General features: G+C 39.4%; 3 protein-coding genes and 1 long non-coding RNA gene across 4 annotated transcripts; 2 read left to right on the top strand and 2 right to left on the bottom strand.

Annotated features, from left to right (window-relative positions):
* Positions 1-1,844: 1,844 nt before the first annotated feature.
* On the bottom strand, positions 1,845-4,641 carry LOC102235713. Its single transcript, XM_005795728.2, has 6 exons — positions 3,885-4,641; positions 3,722-3,793; positions 3,444-3,648; positions 2,436-2,584; positions 2,011-2,115; positions 1,845-1,938 (listed from the first exon to the last, which is right to left on the bottom strand). Exons 1-6 carry the CDS (start codon positions 3,990-3,992, stop codon positions 1,894-1,896), a joined length of 684 nt encoding a protein of 227 aa, XP_005795785.2. The 5' UTR covers positions 3,993-4,641; the 3' UTR covers positions 1,845-1,893.
* Positions 4,642-10,364: 5,723 nt separating this feature from the next.
* On the top strand, positions 10,365-15,979 carry LOC111609715 (pseudopodium-enriched atypical kinase 1-like). Its single transcript, XM_023339688.1, has 4 exons — positions 10,365-10,669; positions 10,930-11,060; positions 12,527-13,080; positions 13,353-15,979. The coding sequence occupies exons 1-4, from the start codon at positions 10,605-10,607 to the stop codon at positions 14,361-14,363; spliced, it is 1,761 nt and encodes a 586-aa protein (XP_023195456.1). The 5' UTR covers positions 10,365-10,604; the 3' UTR covers positions 14,364-15,979.
* oaz1 (ornithine decarboxylase antizyme 1) lies at positions 15,607-22,768 on the bottom strand. Its single transcript, XM_005795608.2, is given in 6 exon segments — positions 15,607-16,208; positions 16,763-16,848; positions 17,180-17,355; positions 17,435-17,521; positions 17,523-17,589; positions 22,582-22,768. Coding segments are annotated over 6 exon segments (654 nt in total). The 5' UTR covers positions 22,689-22,768; the 3' UTR covers positions 15,607-16,077.
* Positions 22,769-23,925: 1,157 nt separating this feature from the next.
* On the top strand, positions 23,926-25,837 carry LOC111609760. The gene is made up of 5 exons (XR_002753310.1): positions 23,926-24,053; positions 24,230-24,310; positions 24,395-24,529; positions 24,789-24,865; positions 25,647-25,837. It is a non-coding gene; the product is annotated as an uncharacterized LOC111609760 (long non-coding RNA).
* The last annotated feature ends 15 nt before the right edge of the window (positions 25,838-25,852 follow it).

The raw sequence follows: 25,852 nt of genomic DNA, 5'->3' as shown, positions 1-25,852 counted from the left end.
TTTTCAAAGTGAAAAACAAAGCTTCAAGCTTTAAAAGATGGTCTCCAGCTGACTACAAACACAGAAGATGGAGGTTGATGCTCTCCACCACTGCCTCTGCTGAGCAGGCTACCCTTCAAACGTTCAGACAGCCATGAGAACCCCCAGAGACCATCAGTTCCTCCTCTGTATCCTGCTCTCACTGCAGCTGCTCCTCTCTGCAACACACATACATCAGGCATTTATTTCATACCAATGTCCTCTTAGTATGCCTGCCTTTTTCACCCAAGCATCTGGAGGTGAACTAGATCTCAGAGGGGGATAGAAAACAGGAAGCCACAAAGTACACTTAAAGCAGGCTCTAAGGCTTCCAGGAATTAATTGAAAGCAGCTGGATCGTGATGCTTACCAAATTACTGCTTATTTTTTGCTATATTATGCGTCATTCAGTGTACGGTGTAGACAAATTAACGTGAACCCCTGCAGAACAGCTGTGCAGTCAAGTTAAATGAAACTGATGATTGTTTGCAGAGGATGTGAGCAGTGTTGGCTTTTCAGTTTCTCCCAGTAGCTCCTGCTACAAATGAAGACAGCCTATTCCCTTTTTGCACCATTAAGAGACAGGCTCATCCTTCTCTAGTTGCATTTCACATTAGCATTTCTCAAACTCTTGTCATTTTAAGATTGTTGTAGTCACAACTTTTGGTGTCTGCTACATTTATTCGCATTCCAGGCAACGATGTGCATAATCACTTTGAAATATTTATTGCAGTAGCTGAATGTTTTTAAACCCCATATGAGTGTTATTTTTCCAGTATAGGAACTTTGGTCAATGACCTTCTCCAAACCTGGGAAAGCTAGTTAAGTGACAAGTTCGGCTTTAGCCTCTGACCTGAGTAAGGACCCACATCAACTCCCCGGGTCTCCATAGCCATTAATGGCATCTACCTTACAACTGTTTTGAAATTTGATCAAAATAACTGTCCTATTGTAATTTTGTGAGGTCTGCTAAATACTTTTTAGTCAGGTTGGCAGCAAACACTCAGGTCGGTTTAGCATGGAAAAACAAGATTGGGAAAGCAACTTCTGTCCACTGTGAAGTATTGTAGATGTGGACCAGTTTCTCCAAAAACCAAGAACTTTGCATTTCAGTTGTCAAAACCTGGACCACCCTCTGAAGTCTAATTTTTCAACTGGAAACAACTTTGGCTAACCCGGTTACAACCTGCAAGGCTCACCTTGTGCCTCAGGAGTAAGATTGGGTGTTGCTACAAGACAAAGGGGCATGTCTAAAAATGTTATAGCACCCACAACTAAAGTTCATGGAAAGTAAAGCTTAAAATGTTTGAAGGGTACTGCAAACAGTGCTTGGGCAGCACCATGAGCTACTAGAGCGTCATTACAATCCAGCTTAGAGTTTAATGGACCTCAGCATAAGACTATGCATAGTGCAAGTGCTGATAACTGGGTTGCTTGGGTTTGACAGCTTTAAAGAGGCTTTTCAGTGACATTCCCCTTCCCATAAATACAGCATGCTGCACCTCCTGTTGAACAGGAGGTTTTACTCTGCAGGAAGAAAAGGTTGGACTCTAGACAAAAAGGACCACATGATTGGAACCTCTCTCTACAGATAAATACAGGCAGTTCAAGCATTTTTGAAATCTGCGTTGCCAAACTTTAAACAGTTTTCCTTTCGTGAAACTTGACCTAGTTGAGGCACGTTGCACAGAGTTTCAGAGGGAAACAAAAATAAAATCCTAGACTCGTTTAACAGAACACACCACATTTGCAATAGTACATCTTTGAAAACACAATACTGCCATCTAGTGGTAAAGCAGCCACAATGTTAGAGCAAAATAGTTTTATTGAATTACCAAATATATATATACAAAAAAATCACAGCATATGAAAAGATTAAACAGCTGTAGACCCCTCAGAAGGCATGGGCACAGCAACATCCTGCAAATAAAGCAGACAGATAAAGTAAACTCCTTAAACGATGTCACTCAATGAGACTGCACGTCATCTCACCGTGTTCACATCCTCAATAACGACACCCCTTCCTGAAATCTCAAGATCACTTTCTGTATCGTTTTCTGAGGCAAATTCCTCACTGTCTGTCTCTTCTGCGGTGGCCTGAGGGGAGAAAGACAAACCCCTTAAAGGTCAATATAACCATCATCTACAAATAGCTGAATATCTTTAGAATAGAGTCAGGTTATTTAGAGGACTTAGATTTAAGCTAGTCAAGAACACCAGCTAATGTAGGTGTCCAATTGTGGTAGTCAGCTAGTGTCTGGCTTTTTTGGCATTCAACCCACATTAAGCAAAGGGCTCAGATTTCTACAAAAGTCAGACTGCAATCATCAAATCATGTTTGATCAGCAACATACAAGGCAACACACCAATACCAGCTGGCCTGACATGTCAATTAAGGAAAGATCATATAAACAAACCTCATAGTCAGGATCATTTGAGTCATCATCTGGAAGTTTCTCAGAAAGCGCAACCACCCAGAATGGGTCATCCTCCTCATCGTCATCAAGCTCATCAATTTTTCTCTTGTTGCCTTTTCCACATGGTTTAGTAGGAGAGACACTGACTTCTGTTTAGAGAACATGCAGAACCAGCTACAATAATCCATAGCATCTCATCACAGGTAGATGAAACTCCACTCATGAATATACTGGTTGAGTAAAGCAACGATTTAAAGCTAATTTGCCTTCAAGTGTAAGTAAATTAGTCATTGCATGAGATTAAAGCAGCTTCTCCAGCAAGATACCCGTTTCAGACAGATTCCATTATACACATTTCATACTTTAATACATGCAAACTGAAAAAAATAAAATTCTACCAATTGTAACGAGCTTTATATTGTACAGATAATGAATGAGTGGACTCTTTCCAAGTGTCTTTGTGGACCCATCAGTGCAAGATAGAGCCATAAGCCCCAGCTGGCTAATACCGGAATGAAGTTAAAAATATATAGAGCCACTAATCGAGAACACAGTGCAAGCCAAGGTTCTTGCACTTAAGAATTTAATTTCTTTCCTTGATAAACTTAGCATTTCATGTGAACCCTTAAGAGCTTAGGAATTTTTAAAAGCATGAAAACTGCAATCTCTAAAAACAGATTTGTTCTAGATCAGGGGTCTTCAACATGCAGTTTTGGCCATATATAAACAACAAAATGTAAAGGGAAGAATTCAATTCCAACTTCAGCATAGGATTTAAAATATCCTGGGTTACATCTTCAATGGGTATTTTTTTTTTAATTCTTTCCATTTAAAAAGAAAAAAAAAACATTTTATTCTTAACTTTAAAGCCAATGCAGAATTTTGACATGCTGAGGTGGTAGTTTGACAATTTGAGTCCACTCTGTTTGAGCAGAAACTCAATTAAAACTGGCAGGACTGGAGCCGGACGTCCACGCTTTAACGAGAAAACAACCCTAGGTCACTTACCTGGGGACAATAAAAGCCCAATGCTGCGGGACACCGGGTAGCCCAGGGCGGCCTGCGCCCAGAAGGGTAGGATCCGCAGCACCAGCCGGGTGAGCCGGGAGAGGCGCTTATGGCCAGTGAGGCTGTGACGTGCCGGGCTGGAAATCACGGCACAGGAAAGGCTTTTCTGCTGAGGCGCCCACACAATTCCGCGGCAGGCCCTTACCTGCAGTCGTGCACAGAGTTAGTCCACGCCTGAGGAAGTTTCACTCCATGTTGGTTTTGAAACAAAAACTTACAACGACGCTGAAAGGCCAGAGGAGGCTGCGCACAACAGAGCGAAACACGCCGTCTCTCCTCTCCACTTTGGCCTACAGGTGGAGACACAGACGGTGAGACGCGCCGAACAAACAGACTGATCACAGACACATGGCCGCGGCGTTTTTCAGAGTTTATCCTCACCTCAGACTTCTCAGGCTGCGCCACAGCGTCCCCGGAGGTTTCACAAGTCATGGTACTGATGGATAAAGCCTGGACCTGCCGGGTCTGCAGTGAGGGAGAGACGCTCATGAATGTCACTGAGACGTTTGGGGCCTAAAATGTATTTTTCTGTTACGTCGATGTGGCCAATGAGCACAGACAAACGCACCTGCTGTAATCGGCACAAACCAATAGACGTGTCTAGCTAATTAACGCACATCAGAGGGGCGGAATGTGGGCCAAATCTGTGGACTCTAAAACCGAGGATTAAAATGCTAAACCTTCATGTTTGCTCTTTTATCATTTAAAGGAAACCCGCATTAATACACACAATGCTTAGCAAATGTTCGGATACCTTCTTTTCTGTCTATTAACAGATACCCCAAAATAAAAAATAAAACAAAGGCACAGCTCACATTTGCCTAAAAAAATAAATATATACATGTGGACAAATAAGACAAAAAGTGGAATTTTTCAAAGGGTTCCCACCCTGTCACATCTGGTTTAAAACTACAACAGCATTTCAGATAAGAAACATCATGATGTCAGTCAAACATCACAGCGGTAGAGCCCTGTATTGCTCAGCTAAGAGCATTTATCTAGTATTGCAGTGTACAAACTTAGAAAAGGAAGTGATGTAGACATATAGATTAGGGAAGGATATTTTTACAAGCATTTTGCAACTGCTGTTCATGTGGTTTGTTTCACACTGAATGAACAGCAGTTATATACATTTACATCTATATCCACCCAAACGCCAACTTATATTTTAGCAAAACACCCATAAAGTACAGTAGATACATTTATTCATCTACACTTGGGAACAATATTTTAAAAAAACATATATTATTCTGTATGGGACTATTTGGTTTCTATCAAAATAACACATTTTTTAAACTCCACTTCATTAATCCTTCATTGATAATGAAAACTAACCCTGAAACGTTTATAACAAGGGAAAAGTGTTGTGGTATAATATCAGATTACTGCTTCAGGCCTCAAGCGGCAGACAGATGCTGTCCCTGCTCTTGTTGCTACTTTGCATCTGAAGAGCTTTGAGAAACAAATCCTTAACTGTGCTTCCATTCAAGTGCAGCTCTCTAATTGGTAACCATTTCCGGCTGGAGTTTCTGTCACGTCTCCGTGTCCTTTTATGCGTTTGAAGAAAAAAAAAATCAAACAGGTGCAACTAGATGAATATAAAAGCCTCCTGTTGCCCCGCCTTTTGTCAAACTACAATCAAACCTGCGCACTGGCAGTGGAAGACTCTTACAAAATGGATAAGCAACCAGTGACAAGAACATTCAGTTTTGGTGCTATCTGCAGTGGAAGCAAAGCTTCGGATGATCTCTCCACAACCAGGAGGCACAGCGGCAGCACTGCGGGGATCCGGGCCCTGCTGTGGGCCACCGGCAGCGCAAAGTCGTTTGGATGCTCTACAGACTCACAAACAAGCCGTGAAAACATCTTTGCCAATATCCTGACACCTGATAGCATCCCACAGTTCACCATACCAAGTCTGTCAGTACAGACCAGTTTTTGGTCACAGGACAAGGAGGCACAGGACAATGAAGCAGAGTCAGAAGGAGAATTAAGGAGCTGTGGGGCTAACGCCTCTTCATCTTCATCCTCCTCCTGCTCCAGTTTGCTGCTGTCAGGCCGTAAAGCTGAGCGGTGTCTTTCAGACCCTTTAGCCAAGAGGAGATCTTTCCTTCAGCGGGATGCACCATTTCCTCCCTCCAACAAAAGCACCCTTTACTGCCTGGACCCGGCAAGTAAGGCCGCTCTCTCCCTGCCCCACCTCACCAAGGTCACCACACCGTACGGCTTTGTGACTTTAAGCCAGAGCCCACAGATGGCGAGTGAGGAGGCACTGCTCTGTCAGGCTGGATCGCACCGCCTAAACAGTGACAGCAAGGCTTCCAGTGCCATTTGTGCTTCAGGATCCAACGCAGAGGTCGTCAAAGGGAACTGTTCTCACCTGTTAGGAGCCAAGAAGAAGCTGTCTAAAGACTTCCCTGACTCCCAGTCTGGAGAGAGTTTGCTGGGAGGAGAGCCGCACGCTTCCCCAAGCGCCTCAAGTTCTTCGTCCTCTACACCGAAGCCACCAGATAAGCTAAAACGACGCTTCTATCACATCATAAAGAAACATTTAATGTAACACACTAACAAAAGAAGTTTGACTTTCAATGTCATTTATGTCAACTGTGTAAGCTGGTTTAAAGTATGCATTTGATTAGAATATGTGTTTCCTGTAGCTGCAAAATGTAAAATACTGCATGAATAATTGAGTCTGACAAACATTTCTGGTCAATTGAGTCCAAATTTGAAATAGTTTGTTTAATTAAGAGATAATCGTCTATTGTGATCATCCTTCATCAACGTGCAATGAACCACTACCACTGGCACTGAAACACTCCCTCAGCATGATACATCCATCACCATGCTTGTGAGTTTAAATCATGTTCACACTTCCAAATACTCTCCTGTTTCTTTGTGAGCATATTTATCAATTTACTTTCAATGGTGAATGAATGTTTGGGTCAAAGTGAGTGCTCCAGAAAGGACAACGATCAAAAGACACTCATCTGAATAGGTTTTGAAATGGGGAAATTAGGTTAACATTAACTATAAAGAGCTCTCCCCAAACCTCTGACCTTAGAAAAATTTGTTGACTATGTTTGAATTCAAGGATAGTGGTTGAATATCCTTCCACAAAAAAGGCCAAGAGTGTGTTGATGACTACAAAAACAACAAGCTTCAAGCAGCAACAAACCTTTTTTAGTTTCTCTGTGCTTTTCTACGGGACATTTGACCAAGTATTAGCAGGAATGTTTGTGTGTATTTGAGTATGTATATTTAATTTTGACCCTGACAGAGGAGAGAAAATTCCCAGAAAAAATTCAATTCAGTTCTTGTTTGTAAATTCATTGATGATATATGTTGCGTAATTATTCTACACCTGTAAAATAATGGTTCATTAAAAAAGAAAGAAATCAAAACACTAGGATTCTGTACTGCTGTATAAATCTGACTGGATTTAGAGTTTGATGCCCTGATTTTAAATGGCCAATCTTCAGGCTACCTGCTTCAGTTTGTATCAGTGTTAAATTCATGTTAAGAGTTTCCACCGTCACGCTTCAGTGTTGTGTTAAGAGAAACCAGACCTGCCCCTCTAACGGCTGAAGAGGTTCGCTGAAGAGGGTCCTAATGTTGGTCACTTGATGCGTCCATCTGCCTCCCACACTGAAATGTGGAGGATAAATGGCACTGTGACGCACACTGCGATGGAGCTGCTCCTTCAACAATGGAAGCAGACGAATTTAAATTTATAATCTCGCTACTATGTGGTTTGTTTATTTGCGTGATGTAAAAGATTTCTCCTGAGTGCTTCTATGTAATTAAGGGTTTCGGCTTTAATGAAATTCAGTCTCTAAAGCATTTACAAAAGCAGGAGTAGGCAGTGAGCCATGAATGGAAAAATAATGGATGTTTAATTTTTGAGAGCTTTCTAGTAATCAGGTAGAGAAAATTCAGAAAACAGATTCATTATGCAGCAAAAACAAATACGGAGCCTCTACAAATCCACGATAAAATGGTGGCTTTGAGTCCATTAATATTCATACCTCAGGTGGAGTTAAATATAAACTTGTTTTTCATTCAACCAGGAAATTTGTTTCTAGGAAATGAGACAGGAATTGCTCAAACAACAAGAAAAACAATATAAAAGAAGTTTTAAAAAAAATGTATGTATGTTTCAATACATTTTCTTTAAAAAAGAAGAAAAAATGATTTTTGCTCATGTAAATAGCAACTGAAAATGTATTTATTCATTAATTACATTTTATTTTTGCCGATGAACCTCAAATCTTAGAGATTGGAAGCACTCCTTGAGCTTCAACCACAAGTTTTCTGTTTGGACTTTTGAGTTTATTAAAATGTATATTATGTGTAAAACGTTTCCCTTCCAAAAAAAAAAAAGAAAATTCTGTCAAAATTGCAAAGTTTCAAGTCTTTCTTTAGTTTTTTTTTTTTTAGTATGTGCCAAATACTATGGGTCCACTGTGCAAGGGGTGAAAATATGACTTTTTTTGGCACTTTTTCACATTGTTGCAGCAGCAAAGTAAACTACTATGCAAGAAAGACCATTAAAAAGAGACACTGCTGTGCAATAAAGGCGTGCATGAAATAAGGTAGCTGGAGGCAACTGAAATTTCACATTTTTCTTTGATTGTATAAACAAGTGAGAAAAAAACAGATGCAGAAAGAATACTTAAGGAGAAAGACAACCGCTTTAACTTTGCAGACTGCTTTTGTGCACAAATGATATCCAGACAGAGAGAAGGAACCATCATCTAGTCATAGTATGTACTGTATATAATTAGCATCAAATACTAGAATTTGTTTTAATCCCAAGGAGGAGGAAAGAAATAACACGACAAGTATGTTCAGTGGAAACAGGAATAGGTCATACTCTCCCAGGGTTCTGGTCAGTCAGAACAATGCAGCGTAATTCTTGTTGAGTAAAACAGGTGACTGAGAGCGATTCTCAGATTTGTGAACTACATCTTTGTTTCTGCTCTCATATGGAAGTGAAAATTCACATGAAAATGAATCATGGAAATGTGATCCTTTTTTTAACAAGGGAGATTTAAATATCAACAATTTGATATTGTTTTAGTCTTAAAGACTACAACTGTGTTTTTGAATGTGTTTCTTAATGCAAGAGTGTAAACTGATGTTGGTCTTCTTGTTTTCTCTTAGAAACTGATGACAGATATGCAAAAAAAAAAAAAAAACAACTAGTAATAATAAGCTACTATTCAATTTTATTGTAGCTATTTACCAATTTAAGGTATTTAGAAAATATATCTGGCTAAGAAATAGAAAAAAAATACCCATTCTATTCATGTTTCTGTAAGCAGACACTTAAATGTAAAACCACCATGTAGCTGTCGTGACATTAGAACGTGTTGTCTCTTCTGTACACCTTGTTCTCAGAGAGCAATGCGGCCGGTTTGGGTCTATTAAATCATCATTTAGGCTACACGTCATTGCAAATTCTCACACAATACTGTTGCTAACCTGTCACCAGGCAACACGTCAGTTTGCTGTGAGTTGAGGATGATGAAGATGATAAAGGATGAGAGACAGATATGAAAAAAGAAAAAGATATGTTGCCCTGTGCTTGTTCTCACTTTACAGGATTTGCTGTCATTTGTTATTATGGCTTAAATACAGTGAGATTTGTTGTTAAAATGATTTAAATTTCAGAAGTAGGCTGACTGGATTTTTATTAATTTTTAGAAAATTAACATCCTTGTTATCTTTCCAACCGATAGCTTGTTTCGTTTATGTTTCAGTCCACACGGACACTTGGCTCTGCATTTGACATAACTTTCAATTTAGAGGCAAGTCAAGGTGAATAGAAGAAAAAGTGCCTCCTAAAATCTAGACCTATGATAGTAGCAGACGTAGCTGCCTGCTAAAAAATGAAAACAAACAAAAAAAATGTTAGTTTTTGTTTCTCTAACCAGATATTTTATATTTCTAGTATCTCAAATAGGAAATGAGTAACTGAATTAAAACAGTTTCAACCAAAACAAAAAAAGGAGAAATGTCTCATATTTTGGTATCATATTTTGTATTTCAAAATAACCAATGTTTATCAGCGGTTATTCTGGGACAGGAGAACAGCTGTAACCTGAGAACTTAATATTGCTAGCCTGTTAACTCAAATAACTCCTTCGCTCAGATTTGAGAGGGCGACATAGCAAAAATGGTGCAAAGATGTTTTATGTGACGCTGACAGAATACAGGTGTCATCTCATCTATTAGGATGTCTTCACATGGCCTCTAAAATCAGCTGTTTATTCTTTTAATCTCGCTCTGTTTACTAGTGGCTGTTAACAGTTCGCTGCATGGCTTGAAACTAAAGGTGCACCGATCGCAATTTTCTGGGCAATCGCCGATTACCGATGTGGTGCCTTGCAGCAAGGAAGTCGTAGGTTTGAATACTGGCCTGAGCTATATCTGCTTGGAGTTTGCATGTTCTTCCCATAAGCACCAGGGGAATCTGGCTATTAAAAAAGTTACATTGTTATTTGCTTTGAGTGCCTCTTTATTGCTATGTGATGGCCTCTTACTGGAGAGAAGCACCATAAAGCCCGCAGGCTGGGATTCAAGGTGCTACAAACTGCATGCTGTCCTAGTTTAATACTTAATCAGTTGAAAAAGGTCATAGAAGCATATGAAGTTGATGCAAAACCTGTAAAACTAGTTTTGTAACATTACATGAACTTAGGATGAACACCGGTGAGCTGCACCTGGGAGAAACAGACAGAAACAAGCGCAATGTGAAGTCGCTCTGTTGTAACTGCTCTTCCTCCTTCTGCCGGAGTTGAGGTTAGCTCAGAGAGCAGCTTTGCCCTCAGTACAGAGACAACTCTTCCGGTGCCAACCTCAAACTCTGACAGACACTGATCACAGTAAGACATCCGAGCAACACCTTTTAAAGACAAGCCGCTTTGAAATACGCAACCATTCAGACGAAGTAGTAGGAAGCAGAAACTGAGGCAGATAGGAAGCCTTTAAAAGAGACGGTGAGTTGACCTCCTGAGCTTCTAGTGTGCTAGAAGTCAGAGGAAGGAGATGCTGCTGAGGTGAAGGGAAAGGATTAAGGTGTTAAAGCTTAAGTTCCTGATGGCGTCTGCTTCTGGTAGCAGAGAGAAGGATCAGCCTCCAAGACTGCCTGTCAAACAACACAGGTAAGGGAAAAGTACTTAGACTCTCATTAATTAGATTTTCTTTGAAAAAATGAAAAAATATATATTTTACAATAGTTATATTTTCACAGAATAGATCATTTGTCATTGTATGTTCAAGTATTTTGCAGTGCATGTTCTTACATGTAGAACCCCCACCCCCACCCCCACCCCAATATTCTGCAAAATCAGACTATTTCTGCAGAGGACGGTTCTGCACATATGCATGCTTTATGGGTAAACTATTCTGTGAATTCCTTCAGACGTTCCAGTGTGGAGTCAGACTCTGTTTTCAGCCCCGCTGGGTTTCAACATCCCAGCTTTGCATACAGCGATGTCTTCTCGGAGCCCACCGACTGTCATGCAGCCCAGTGTCCCATCCACCAGCGCTACGGTAGGACTGCAAACCTCCGGCTTGTAACTCGTCACTTTGTGTAGGATTTCAATTCTACGCTGAATTGGCGATGAGGGGAACAAACGGGAGGAGTGGTTCACTCCTCTCAGTTCGTCTTTCAGTTCGTGAGAAGCAGAGAGAGGAAGCAGCCCTATATGACTTTTACTTTCTGTAAATTCCAAGAGAGCTTCAGAGTAAAATTACTTTGCAGGAAATTCGGGTCATAATAATAAAACCCCAAATAAGTTAAAATACGAGGTGAAACACATAATAAAAATACTGTGGTAAGTTCAAACTGAAAATGTTAGTGCTCACGTATTCTTTAAATTGAGGTAATAAAATACTTACTAAAAAAAAAAGATTGGCCAGTGGTAATTTCTTTTTACAATTTTCTACCACAAGAGCTTCCTGTGTTTTAAGTCCTAAAATAGAAATAGTCTTTTCTGAAACAAGGCCATGTTAGGTAAATAGGTGGGTGTCTTACATGTTTAATGGTGCTCCAGAAAAATGTGTGTAGAAAGCTCTAAAATAAATGAATCTTTAATTAAAGTGTGATCACCCAAAAAATCTAGTAAAAATGCAACTTTTTCATTGGTCACATTTATTCAGGGGTGGACAAAAGCTAAGAAACTATTGCATTTAACATAATCACTTTTGTTTCTAATAGTAGCACTAATAATATTACTAATAAATGTAACTACAAGCGTGTTTACTTGATGTTATAAGCTGTCTTGAATCCACATATTATTTAGTTCTTCACTGAGGTGCAAATATTAAATGTCACAGAGGCTTATTTCCCATTCATTCTTCAATATGGGAAAGACAAGAGAACTTATCATTAAAGACAGAAAGTATGTACGTTAGGTCAGGTGGTTAGTACAAGAAAAAAGTACTTCACTGTGAGAGCAATAATGACGAAGCATGTTGATTTATAAGGAACTGCAGCAAACGGATGCCCTGGGGTCACGGGGTCATAACGTCCTTTAGACACTACTATTTATGTAGCAGGTTGTTGTTTAGGTTGGGAGGCGTGACCGGAAAAAGATGTGTGTCAGATTAGAGTAGGCTTTTCAGTGAAACAAATAAACAAAAAAAAAAAAGATGAATGGGAAATTTTCATCAAATGTCAATAACAATTCATTCACACATATCAAACCATAGATGTCCACAGAATTACATGAAACACTATGGACACACAGGAAAACACAGGGAAAACATTTTGACCTGATGAAGAAAGGAAGGAGCAAAAAGGCACAGAAAGAGATGGCAGCAGCTGCACTGTAAATTAATATCCGCTAGTTCGCTCCTCGCTGATTGTCTAAAGTGAAGTGGGAAAAATGTCACTGCAACTTGTATTTCCCCCTCCGATTGTACAACTATTTTGAGCATTTGTGACTCTTAAATCCAGTCTGTTTCCTCTTATATTCTTGTTTAGATCTAAGGTTCCTTCTCATTGTACTGCCCAGATCCGTTCAAACACCAGACGAGATTCTTCTCCGATGGCACACCACCTCCTGTTCCAAAGAAGAAGCTGACCCGCGCCCTCTCTCTTCCCGGCATTGATCCACCTGCATACTGTTCCCTCTCTCCACTCTCTCCTCTGCAAAGACTTCCTCAGAACTTTGACAACCCCCTCTACATGATGGCACCGATACCTGATACTTCTACGCATGAGGAGACTCAAGACTTGAAACCAGCCAGAAGAAGCCCTATTCCCTTGCAGCCCCTGTCCCAGCTGTCCTTTGATACCCCAGATGAACACCTAGCCTCCGTCTTTGGGAGCTTTGAGGACCAGCGTGTTGTCTCAGGGAGGATTCAGCATCGTCAGCTGCTCTTCCTTCGAAGCATGGCTCAGAGCGTTGAGGAGCGCAGCATCCTAAAGGTGAAAGAAAAAGAATGCGACTCATATGAGCCTCAGGATTTCCTGCTGTGTGAGGGTAGCAAGCCAAAGAAGATCGGAGGCAAGACCTACTACAGCCTCCAGAGCCCAAAGTTCCCCGGGAGGGTTCTTGGTTTGAGGGTAATATTGCACATCTCTTATTTCATATGTGGTCTTTTCTGATTTTATATTTTTCATAGCATGTTAGGTCTGAAATACAAAGCACGTTGTGTTAAAAACAATCTTGATCTTTATCAACATTTGCAAATGTTCTACTCATTGTGGTGCCAACATAACTTCCTTTCAACAGTTACACCAGCTGCAGCTACAGACCTCTTTGTGTCACATTTATCACAGAATTGCAAAACACTTTGATGCAATGAGTGCATATTGTTCTGTTATTTTTTGTGTAGGCATGCAAAGGGACGAAGAACGCTCCATTGACTCGTAACAAAGAAAACCTGCACGCGAATGTGCAAGATGCCATCGCTTATTTTCAACCAAGCATTGATAAGGAAAGCGAAACCAACACAACGCAAGATCTTTCCACCACTGGAGAGTCAGACTGCAGGGCTCCTGATCCACCAGACGGAGGCAGCAACAAGAAAGCGCCTTGTTGTCCCAGCATGACGTCTCTCACAGTCAACTCTCTCCTTCAGAGAGGACACTGTGTGAGTGTGGAACGTGATCTGCCGCACGCCACCCTGGAGGACTTTGTTCAGGACAGCTGCTTGGTGCAGCCCAGCGACTGTCAGAATTACAACAGACAGGTGTGTGTTCTGGTGCTGCAGGTCCTAATGGGTTCACACCACCTGCACAGCAACAGTGCTGCTGCAGCTGAGCTCAGACCCAGAGAGATCCTTCTGGTCTGGCCCGGCAGGCAGAGATGGAAAGGGAGAGATGTGCTGGAACAGGATGGTCAAATAGGTTGGGTGCAGGAGTTATGGAGGAAATATGGCTGTCCTCGTGTGCTAGTGACACCACAGTCTGCTGCTTTGGCCCCTCAGGCTCTGACCTCCATTAAATGCCAAATGGGAGCCCTAATTCAGTTCTGCCTGCGCCCACAAGAAGCTCACAAAGACCCTACTCTGTCTGTATACCGAACAGGGCTTCTTCATTTGTCCTCTCTGCTTCAGAGTGAGAGCGGTCCCCAGATGACGGACATAATAGCCATGGTGCAGGTGCTCCTGTGGGGGCCACGGGTCTCCATATCCAACCACAGAGGCTCCTTGTCGCTCACGGCTGTGCAGAACTGGCTGACTGTCAAGCGAGCCCTGCTGGTGATGAAGCTGGCAGAGGTGGGACTGATCCAGGATCAGTCTGGCGTGGACTGGGAGGACTGCATGTGTCTGAAGTATCTGCCATTTACTGATTCTGAAACGGTAATGGGTGCAGCTATGCAGCTTTCCAACATCCTGAGCTGAATTTAGCAAGATATTTTTAGAATCCATCAGGAGCAGAGGACAAAATACTTCCAGAGAGGTTCATCCTTCCTTTAGCTCCAATGTTCATATTGATGTAAACTGGTCTGATAAAATGTTTAATTTGTCAAAATAAACATCAAAAAGATGAGATCTGTCCCCGAGCAAGCCTGTTAGTGATCTCATGTATTTAATATCTAATTTGCACTTGTCAATAAACCAACAGAAATGCTGCTACAATGCAAAGCAAGAACACACTGCTTCACCTCCCTGAATGTAGCTGCAGAACCTTTCAGTGAATTAAAACAGAAATTATGGTTAACTATACAGTGCTGGCCAGTACTCTGTTTTATTTCAATTATGCATTTGAACTTTGTATTTTTTTTAAGCACACAGGGTCAAATTGTAATACAGATCTAAAAAACAAAGTATATGATGAATACATTTAAATTAGTGTTTCAACTAAATTACACAGGGTTGAACACATGCACACCTCTCCACAAAATATGTAAAGAAGCAAACACTTTTTGTAACCATCAAGCTTCTAGTATAATTCTAGCTGAAAATTTTGACATAGTAATAAATGGTACATTCACCTCAGCTTAAGAAGACGCTTGGACATTACCGCTCCTTGCTTTCAAATCGAAGCACAATGTACCTGTCAAGCAGGACATGAAAAATATGAAGACTACCTTGAAATTCATCCACTCCAAACTCGGTTCTGGACAAATCAGCCTTATGATTAAGCCTGTGAATATTTCATGCCTTGATAGTCAGGTCTCTACCAAGAAACCAATCGATTTAAATTAACTACCATTTCTGTTGTGAAGAATTGTTAAATGTCCAGCCAGAGGTTTGACTATACAGAGAGTTGGCTTTCTCTGCAGTATGCTAAAGGACATTTAAATTATTAGTGTAGTACGAATATTAAAAAAACCTGCATGCAAACCTTGCCAATCTGAAAAAAATGTAAAGAGAAGCATTCAAAGCTCAAAATGATGGGCTTCATGCCCATGAGTGTATAGAATCTTTCGGTCAGCACTGTACAGCATATTATACTACATTTAACCCCAAATTACTTTTTTTACATGTCTAAAATGTCTTCCTTCAAGTTTCACATTACAAAACAATAATATCCACATGATAAACTCCCCCATCTGTAAATTTGATCCCACACATTGCTCTGCATCACCTAAAAACCTTGATTTTATCAAGCTTTCACCGACATTACTCAGCCGACCACACGTCAAGGTGAGCACTTTTATTTAGTCGTTACAACATGCAGATCTCTACCAAGTGGATCAAAGCAAACTAAAACCATGCACACATTTTAAAAATTACTAAACAGGAAAAAAAATCATAAAAATCAACTGATAATTACTATGAAAACATCTACTTACATGAGTACGATTTCAATTTATCTTAAATATACTGTGGAGATATTCAGGAATCAGGGTTAGGATGGACAAGAACATTATTAAACGGTGGTGAGGATGTAATGCCCAGATATCATGCAGGCTTTCTGCTTTACATTCCTGCTCTATTCAACATCTTAACTCTAGTGCAACTTTTACTGAAACACAGCACGCAGTAGGTAAAGGCAAAGGAAAATCCACCAACCTCAACCACACTTAATGACTAGAATTTACTCATTTTCAGGACTGATGTTGGTGTTGATTGAAATAGGAACAAACATTTGTAACTGCTCAGCGTTATTTTATTCGTCATCGGAGGAGTCTCGCTCGATGCTGTAAGCCATGAAGAAAGCGTCAGGTCGGGAGGGGACGAGAGGATGACCCGGTCTAACAATCTCAAAGCCCAGGAAACTGAACGTACGCAGCAAGGATGCTGAGGAGAAACGGTGAGGTAAGAGACATTTGTTAGTATGACCTCAATACAGCGTCAACACTTAGAAACATATAAAACTCTCAGAGTACATAAAACACAACACGGAGGACGCGTAGAAATAATTCAACAGCTTTAGAAACAGAAAAAAGAAAATTTTGTTGTACAGCAAAAGCTACATTTGGTTATTAAAATTAATTTTAACAAAATTCAAGTACTTTTTATGACCTAATCTACATCAAGCAGCAACTGATTTGCTCCCACTTTTGCGAAGCATCAAATTGGACTTAGTGGACTTATTCCACATTTAATGAAGAGAAACATTAAATTTAACATTTACTTTTTATATAAACAGAAAACAGTTCATTTTAAACATAGGAAAACCAGAAAAGTAAGTTTTATGTCAGAAACAAAATGTGTTTAAACTGATAACAAAATATATTTTAGTATTTCTGTACATTATTTTTAAAAATATGGTTCTGCGGCTGTGAGCCGCGGCGGTTTATTATTAAGCAATAGTTATTAGTTAAACCAAAGCCACACAGATATCATCTCACCTCTGTCGTCACGGTTCTTGTGAAAGCAGATGAAAACATGATCAGCCTGTAGCTGTTCTTCTGCAAATTCCAGCAAAAGTGCAAAACTGTTGGAAAAAATAACAATTATTAAAGGACTAAGAGCTCTGAGGTAATCACAATACTCCTAATATAGGTTTAGGACTGAAAACAGCACATATTACTAATAATTATCCAAATCTATTTTGGTGAAGTACTTCTTTGCACATAACCCATTTTATATTTATGTTAGTACAGTACAAACAGAAAAGCAAACAGTAAAGGCCTGACTTTGGTCACAGACTAAAACAATAGAACCAATCAGCTTAAGCAAAGATCAACGTCACTTGTATTTAATTTGTTGAATAATAACCGAGTTCCTGCACAGTCGCAGAAAAAGATGCATCTGCTCCTCCTGACCTGTCTTTGCTGCCTTCAGGCAAAGCTCCAGAAGGGATTTCAACATAAAGGTTTCCCCCCTTTAGCGCAGCCCTCCAGACACAATGTTTGCCTTCGGTGCGGCGGGGCTCAAAGAGCAAGAAACGCACTCTGCTGTTTGCAGGGTGAGACTCTTCAAGAACCAACAAATGAGCATCCTATGGAGAGAAATAAAGATGAGACGCTACAAAAGGAAAAGATTGCCTGAAAAAAAAAAGAAAAACTTGTTCCACGTACAGAGTAGAATAGCGTAGCTGAAAGATTGCGATCCCGCTGGTCATTCCCTCGCCCACCTGGGATCTTCAGGGGTGGGAGAGGGGCATCAGGAGCACCACAGAGGCCCCGGACAGGGGTTACTGCAACAGTGGGAGCACCTCCTAGGACTGGAGATACTGGAGAGCGACACAGACGCACACAAAGATGGAGCCATCGTAAGTGAAGTATTCAGATGCTCACAAACCAAACTTGCCATGCAGACAGGAGGTTTTGTGTTCATTGCACAACAGAGAGATATACGACTGTAAAACATTTGCTTAACTTAAGTTAATAAACACCAGGCAGACAGAGTTCAATCAGCAACTGTGCTTTTCAAAAGAGACACGCATTTCTATATGGTGACTCGTGAAATTTGAAACAAGCACATTAACATCCCAGACAGGAAGTTGGTTTATGTACCTGAGTGAAGTTGGCCCCCCCACCTTCTTCAAATTAGACAAAATTGGTGTCAATCAACTCGGCTACGTTTGTGCTGGTTTGTGCAGCAAAAATTTTCGTTTGTGCCGCTATCATTTTAAAGATATAAAGAAATGTTTTTAGAGGTCATCAAAGGTCAACCAGCCCCCCACCTTTTTCAAATCAGACGAAATGGGTGTCAATCAACTCGGCTACGTTTGTGCTGGTTTGTGCAGCAAAGATTTTTGTTTGTGCTGCTTCGGTTTTGAAGATATTAAGGAAAGGGTAAAGGTCAAAAGGTCAACCAGCCCCCCCACCTTCTTCAAATCAGACGAAATGGGTGTCAATCAACTCGGCTACATTTGTGCTGGTTTGTGCAGCAAAGATTTTCATTTGTGCAGCTATCATTTTAAAGATATTAAGAGGGCTGGTTGACCTTTGATGACCTCTAAAACATTTCTTAATATCTTTAAAATGATAGCAGCACAAATGAAAATCTTTGCTGCACAAACCAGCACAAACGTAGCCGAGTTGATTGACACCAATTTTGTCTAATTTGAAGAAGGTGGGGGGGCCAACTTCACTCAGGTGGTTTATGTTAGACTGCCACTTCTGTGATGACTAATTAAAAATAAGGGTTTCCAGTTAAGTGAGTCACCTTTCAGTGAAATATTAACTGCAAACTGAATATATTTCTTTAGCCTTGAATGACCTTTTCCATCTATTGAAACTAACTGCTAGGCTCGTCCAACAAGCCTACAGTAACTTCAGGGTTCCTACAAATTCATTTTAAAATTTCACACTTTGGGTATTCAAAGTTGTTTTTGTTACACTTAACATGTTTTTAATATAAATGTTGTATCCTCTAGTAAACGGCAGCGGGGACTTATCTGCATGTTCCATAAATCCAGTTATAAAAGCCCATTTCACTGTTTTTAGACAGTTGGGCTGAATTTGATCAACTCAATTTTAAAATGTCTAACACGTAAATGTGTTGCTGCCTGTCTAAAATTGTAAGCTAATTGTTTGAAGGCTTCAAGTCTCCAGTTTTTGGATCTAAACGTCCAGGTTAAACCGTCACTTAAAGCCATCTAAAAAGCTGCAGACAAGCTCCCTTATCTAGAGCTTCTCAGGCACTTCGAAACAAACCGCTGAGGTCAAAAAGGACTTGTGGCAAATCAATGATAAAAGACAAAAGCCTATACTAAATTACCTATTTTTTTTATCTAAATTTCCTGTAGAAAACAAATATAAAGTCAGAAAACAAACATATTTCCATACTTTTTTTTATTTTTCCTTATAACTATAAAAACAAATACCAACTCCACCAAACCAACCTGCATTTTGCCATTTTTCCTGAGGTACATTCAGTTTATTCCAGAAACTGACAAGGGATGATGTCCTGCAGGTCTAACCATCGGCCTACTTTATCCTTTGACTAAACAGGTCGCTCCATTTTTTCAACATATGGAAAAATACCACCCAGCTCTTTGACTCAGCTTGGCTTTCAGCACTAATGCTTGTGTTACCACATTCATTTTCCACTGTTCGTGAAGATCAATCTGGTCCTATTAGGAACGAGATCCATTAGCAGCACCAAAAAGATGCTCTCTAACACAAATGTCACAGCTGTGCTGTGTCTGGAGTAGGTGTGTTAAAACCAGCAAACACCCATTCTCATGGCTGACAATGTTACAATGCAATATCAGATTTTATAAAATATCATTTGAGACACTGAAGGTTTTAAGATAAGAGTTTGACTCAGTCAGATTAGAATTTTATTCCAACCATAAAACTCTCATATGGTAGTGTTAGCACATTTAAGACCAAGGTTGTAATCATATTGACATATACTAATGTTACATGACCAATGTATCTTTTCCAGCTTCTTTCTATCTTTTTCTGTTTGAATAAGAAAAACCCATTTGACAAAAACATTTGTGGTTGTTATTAAGAGGCCAGTAGGAGCAACCATCTAAGGTGGAGATGGGAAAGGAAAAACAAGAATCAGCTTTTGGCCAAAATAACATTTTAATCTTGATTGGCCTTGACCAGAGATTGGCTGTTCAGAAACTCAAATTCGTATTTCCCCCTGCCAGTGAACACACCAGACATAACAACTCTCATGTGGAATGCTGTCATTGAGGAAAGATTTAAGGTTAGCTATTTTCCATAACAATTATGTGTTTAAAAATGAAGTTAGAGAACATTCAGGGACATAAGGCTTTAAAAACAAAAGGAAAAAAGAGGAAACTACTCCTTCTGACATATATGCAGATAATAGAAATTAGGGACAGAGCAAAAGTCATGGTGCTTTTATTCGTTTGAACTTTCAACCTCGGTTTGTTAGAGAACTTGCTGGATTTGCACAATGTTTACAACCTTTGGAAAATCTGAGAATTAATTTAAGCTTCTACATTCTCTAGAGAGAAAACCAACCAGAGACTGTTAGTTGCACTTGTCACATTTTTTTTACATGAGGCTGAATTTCAAAAGTCCTACTTTAGAGATTTTCACATGGGGAGCAAGACACGACCTCTAGTCAATATCATAGCATCTCAACAGTGACTGCCTTACAATAATCTGACCTGCTGCTTGTAAACACACTACTGTGGCCGAGCAGATTTGGCATTTTAAGGACAATGGCAGACATTAAAATTAGCTTTGACTTCCACTATTTTTGCCTTGTGTTGCACACAGATCACATCGCGCTACTCTTCTGACTGTGGGACCACTCAACTACATGATCACCCCACCCACTAGAGCCGTTGACTGTAATGGAAAACCGCCCAAACTGTGAAGAGCAGAACTGAACTGTGCTGCTTGTGGAAAAGGGTCACATACGTTTGATGTGACCCACTCAGGGAACGCTCATCTCTGCTTCAGACAAACAGCTTTTATTCGAGGGACTCGAGCACAGAGACACACATTCAACCCAAACACTTTTAGGTTGTCTTTCTATGAAACAGCATATGTATTTTTTCATAAATACTTTGCAATAAATGGAATTTAGAAAATCATAAAACTTATTATGGGAAAAATTAAACCAAATTCATAGAGTTTAGTGCATTTATTATAGTACTTAAATAGTAACAAAAATTGGCCTGTCAAAGTTTCAGAATAGAAATCAGCTACAAAATCCTAATTACTCAATGTGAGCTCAAACCTTCAGACACACTTGTGTATCTAAGCACTACTTAATTTCAATTTTTAAAAAACCCTGGCATGTACCACAAGTGGTTACATAACCCCAATCTGACTCAGCCAACAGACTGATAGCAATAAAACAATTCTTTAAGGCAATAAAGCTGGCATGATTGAGAAATAGTCATTATAAAACTTGAGACTTATTCCTTCATAAACAATCAATGTTCATTTGATGTCCACCAGCAGACACTTTAACAGTATTTTGAAAATGCACATTGGACATATGAAAATGTTACATAACTCATCAATACATGCAGTGGAATAATTGGTCAAGGTTAAAGCTATGATAACAATAATAACTGTACCATCTAAGAGCAAATGTACACTGTGTATCATTAGCTGTCTCCAGTGCTTTACGCCACCCCCTTTCGCAGTGCAGTGGAAATTTCCTTCCAGAGCTTTAAAAGACGTCAGAACTGGACAGATCGCCTGAAAAAAATCCTGTGAGAACAGAACCTGAGCAACAACGCCTCAACGCAGAACAGGAAAAACGTCCTAATAAAACACAACTCATGATTCCGGATAAAGACATAAATGAGCTAATCAGCCTTGTTAACATTTTAATTAACCCCGACATCTATAATCCACAAACCAAGTGAATATTGATCACCGTAGATGCCAAATCAGAATCAGGTGGAGACAAAGGTTGCTGAAAATAGTCATAGCACCTTCGCCTGATTGCCCAGTCGCTAAATAAATCTGTCTTAAATGGGATTTTCGGAAAATGTCCAAACACTTGTGAGCATGTGATGAAGATGGGATAAAACACGACTCATCACGACGTCGGTTGGCATAAAACTAACAAAGTAAATAAAATAATAGTATAAGTGTTTTCATACAAAAGTCCTATGACATACTACACAATTTAACGCAAGTGTTATGTTTTTGTGTCAACTATCAAGAATAACACATTATTATCGTGGCAGCGACAAAAACAACACCGATGACATAACCCAATAAAGGTTAGCAAACGTGGGCACAATACGACGAATTTCATCCGTATCCGCGACGCGACTAAATTACAATTTAATCATTTAAGCGTTAAATGTTTTTTAATTTGACGATTAAAAACACATTCAAAGCTAATCTTGCTCCAAACAGCTAACATGTAGCACTTAGCATCGGGCTAACAATTTCAGTTGCGTTTCATATATTAGCCATTCGGTTAGCATTAGCTGGCTAATAGGAGCAATGGCTGTCAACAACGTTACGTGACTTCTGTCTAATTGCTGATTACCAATGTACAGTATATATTTAACATTGTAATGAAGTACATCAATTATATGTTTATATATCATTTCTAAACTTTTGTTAAATAACATAAAAATTCCTGACAACTGTTTAGGAGCGTCAACTACCATATAAAATCGTGTTATTGTGAACAACATACATGACTTGTACCACTCGTTCCAGTAAATAGACAGTAGTACACCTTGCTTAGGCCGCAGCTTCAGAACTTAGCATTTAGCTTCTTTTTTTTTCTAAAACAGCTGACACCGACATACCTTTCAGGTTTATTACTGGACTGCTCAATAACAGGCATCTCGGGTCTTTCTTTTTCTCTTACAAAACAATGACTATTCAAAATCGTCTGTAGGTTGGATTTAACCATCCGGCCAGCGTCCGCCACAGGCTGCTCGCTCCGTCTCCTCTCCTCGTCGGCTGATGCCAGAGTCGGGGCTGCGAGCTGCGGTTATCAGTCAGGGGAGTGTCCCGATCATCGTGACGTACAGCGACAAGACAATCAGACCATTTAAAATTATCCCGTGAAACTGTTTAATATTTTTGTCCCTTTTAGTTTGTTTTGCCATGTCTAAATATATTTGTTTCTATGGTGAATGACATGCAGTTTAATAGTGTCGAACCATATTTTGAGCTATGCATCACATATTAATATTATTATAAAGTGTAACTGTTCTTATTTAAAGAAAAAATCAATGCAAGTAACTGAAGGACAAACATATTTTGACCAACAATACACCAGACTCAGACACACACCTACAGTTCTACTTAAAGTGAGACTTCATGTTTGTGTAAAATCTCTGTTATTCTTAGGTTATTTTCTGAGCTTGTGTTCACCCAGGCATTAAACTTGGTTAAATACAAAGTGTTCTGGAAGAAAACGTGTCCCACATCCCAATCTTGAAGCTGAGAATACAAAAAATATATATAGTAATAATAATAATAATAATAATAATAATAATAATAATAATAATAATAATAATAATAATAATATGTAGACCAAGAAAGTAGAATTAAATTGACCTATAAAGTTTGGGACATTGTGTGCCTTTCTTTTGTTAATGTACAAGGTCCTTTCAATATCCTGATCCATTTTCTTCGAAAATCACACTATGTTGTTTTATTGAAATATTGTGTCTTTGTGATTGAGCAGGTAAAATGGAAAAGTGCAGCTCGGGAGAGCCGACGGTAAGATGGATGAAACTAAATACAGAGAATACTTGGAAGAAAACCTGGTAGAGTCTGCCAAAGACTTGAGAGTGGTGAAGAGGCTCGTTTTCCAGCAGAACAATGACCCTAAACATAAAGCTAGTGCTCATTGAATATTCATGTGTTAGAATGGCTCAAAGACCTGAAACCAACTGAGCCTCTATGGTGAGGCTTGATAATTGTAATTGATTTCTCTATTAGACAATGCTCCCAATAAAAATATTAATGTTTTGGGTTGTAACATATTAAGAAATTGTGAAATTGTTCAAGGGGTATGAATATCTTTGTGAGGCTTGGTATGCTACTGCTACTTCTGGCACACTTCTCCAACTGCTGGTAAGTTTTAGGGAGCACTATCAATGTCGTCTTCCTTTCACCCTCCACCCCTCCGTGCCTCTCTTCTGTTGCTGTCAGTCAAGAAGCTCAGGAGCATGTTGAAGGGTTTGTGTGACACTTCCCCTCTACTCGACTCAAAACAGGGATCATAAGTTTTCCGACCCTTGCATCTTTGTAAAGAGAAACTCAGGTATGTTTACTTTCTGATGGCTAACGTATGACAAACCTGTGAGGTTCTTTCAACAAATTTTAATAGCTCCGTGTGTTTGCGGGCCCCGATTTAGACCTTTTAGATTATACTGTTGAAGCATGGTTCACAAAAGGAAAAACAGAATTTACATATTTGATTCTTTGTTTTTAAAACAGATTCAGTTTGGACCAAGATTTCATCCCAGTTCTCAGAATTCAGAAGTTGGGCCTGGAGCGAATAAAGAAAAACAATCAGAAGTAATGCTAATGTTCACCATGAACAGCCATCTGGGTGTGTGGACACCACTCCAAATTCTCTGATGCGTTTCCGTCTTTCCGTAGTGTCTTATGAGCGGATTCTGTCCATTGAAAATTTGAACGATGTTCCAAATCCATGGAAGGGATTTACAATGAACCGCTGTTTGGTGGTGGCGCTGGTCGTGCTTTTGGTGAGCTCAGGAGTAAATGAAGTTCATGGTGAGTGCTCGCCATCACTTATTTTTTCATTTTATGTACACACATGGTTCAATCTCAGGCTGTCAGATTGTTGTTTTTTTAATTTTTATTATTATTTCAACAATTGGTTCAACCACAGCACAGATATTTAGTCAATTCTGCTATGGCTAATACTTTAATGTATTATTTATTTTAAACACAACAAATGATAGCTCTTGTCTAATCTTCCAACTAGTTTGTTTCATCAGACTTGAGGGTATTTTATATTTGTGTGTTTTAGAAGCTCTGGATTATTTTGTGGAGGAGACGGGTATTGGGTATCTAGTTGACTGTGTCCAAACAGGTACTCTACCTCAGGTAGGATCTGTCTCTCCAACACTGATCCCTTTTATCTAACGCTTTCGGTCTAAGCAAAGATATTTAGGATTAGGGGTTCTATAGATACATTTCATACAAAGCTTGAAAGTGGATTATTTTCATCCTATTGATGGTGAACACCTGAGCAGTAAACTACTCACAGTACTAAAATATTCACAATTCTTAAGCCATTTCACAGACTATCACGTTACAAACTCACACTTCAGTCTATTTTGTTGGTATTTTTTGTGCTAAACCAACACTAATTAGTGTGTAATTATGAAATGAAAGGAATTTTATGCATCTTATTTCACTTTTTATTTTTTGACATTCCCCAAAAGACTTGCAGCTGGAGTCAGATCATTTTCCTTTCACTTTATAATAAAGCACTATCTAGTTTTGGGTTGTTTTATATAAAATACAACACTATTTTTGTATTAGTTGATATTTCTTACCTGATAAAATGTGAAAAACATGGGCATAATACTCATTTCAAGATAGAAATTTACAACATGACTGCCAATACCTGAAATGAAGTAAAAAGGTGTTTATGTCTATAAAATAATTTCATGTAGGAGAATAGATGGTAACTGTAAAGCTGGAATTTTGCTGACGTTTGTAGTTTTGGTGTGATTATCATTGACCCACATCCGGCCACCACTTGTCTAGAGATCATTTTTATTCAGAGTATTATATTATTCATCATGCTTTCTCTGATATCCATAATGTGAACTTGTCTTGCCATTTAGAATCACTGTTGTTTCCTATTTTCTGCCCTCAGTTTTCCATATGGGACAGCGTCACAAGTTGGTGGGGATCCGAAGAAGTCGGAGCAATACGAAGAAGAAAAAAGCCAATAGGGAAGAAAGCAATCTTGAAACCGAAAGCTAACGAGTGAAACACAGATATGAAGCTAAGTTACACATTTCTTTAACTGACTCATCAGACTCCAGAATAAATGACAAAAAACACAAACTGGCTTTGAAG

Source organism: Xiphophorus maculatus, chromosome 9 (genome assembly GCF_002775205.1).
Source record: "Xiphophorus maculatus strain JP 163 A chromosome 9, X_maculatus-5.0-male, whole genome shotgun sequence".
Classification (NCBI taxonomy): Eukaryota; Metazoa; Chordata; class Actinopteri; order Cyprinodontiformes; family Poeciliidae; genus Xiphophorus; species Xiphophorus maculatus.
Note: the sequence above shows the minus strand (reverse complement) of the source record. Positions and strands in the feature narration are given on the sequence as shown.

Bases quoted from the DNA above. Each gene is read 5' to 3' on its own strand.
- LOC111609715 (XM_023339688.1), top strand. From the start codon at position 10,605: ATGGCGTCTGCTTCTGGTAGCAGAGAGAAGGATCAGCCTCCAAGACTG. The intron at 11,061-12,526 runs GTAGGACTGCAA...TGTACTGCCCAG, and splicing joins TCCCATCCACCAGCGCTACG to ATCCGTTCAAACACCAGACG. The intron at 13,081-13,352 runs GTAATATTGCAC...TTTTTTGTGTAG, and splicing joins GGAGGGTTCTTGGTTTGAGG to GCATGCAAAGGGACGAAGAA.
- LOC102235713 (XM_005795728.2), bottom strand. From the start codon at position 3,992: ATGAGCGTCTCTCCCTCACTGCAGACCCGGCAGGTCCAGGCTTTATCC. The intron at 3,649-3,721 runs GTAAGTTTTTGT...GCACGACTGCAG, and splicing joins TCTGGCCTTTCAGCGTCGTT to GTAAGGGCCTGCCGCGGAAT. The intron at 2,116-2,435 runs GTTTGTTTATAT...TTCTCCCCTCAG, and splicing joins CAAATGATCCTGACTATGAG to GCCACCGCAGAAGAGACAGA.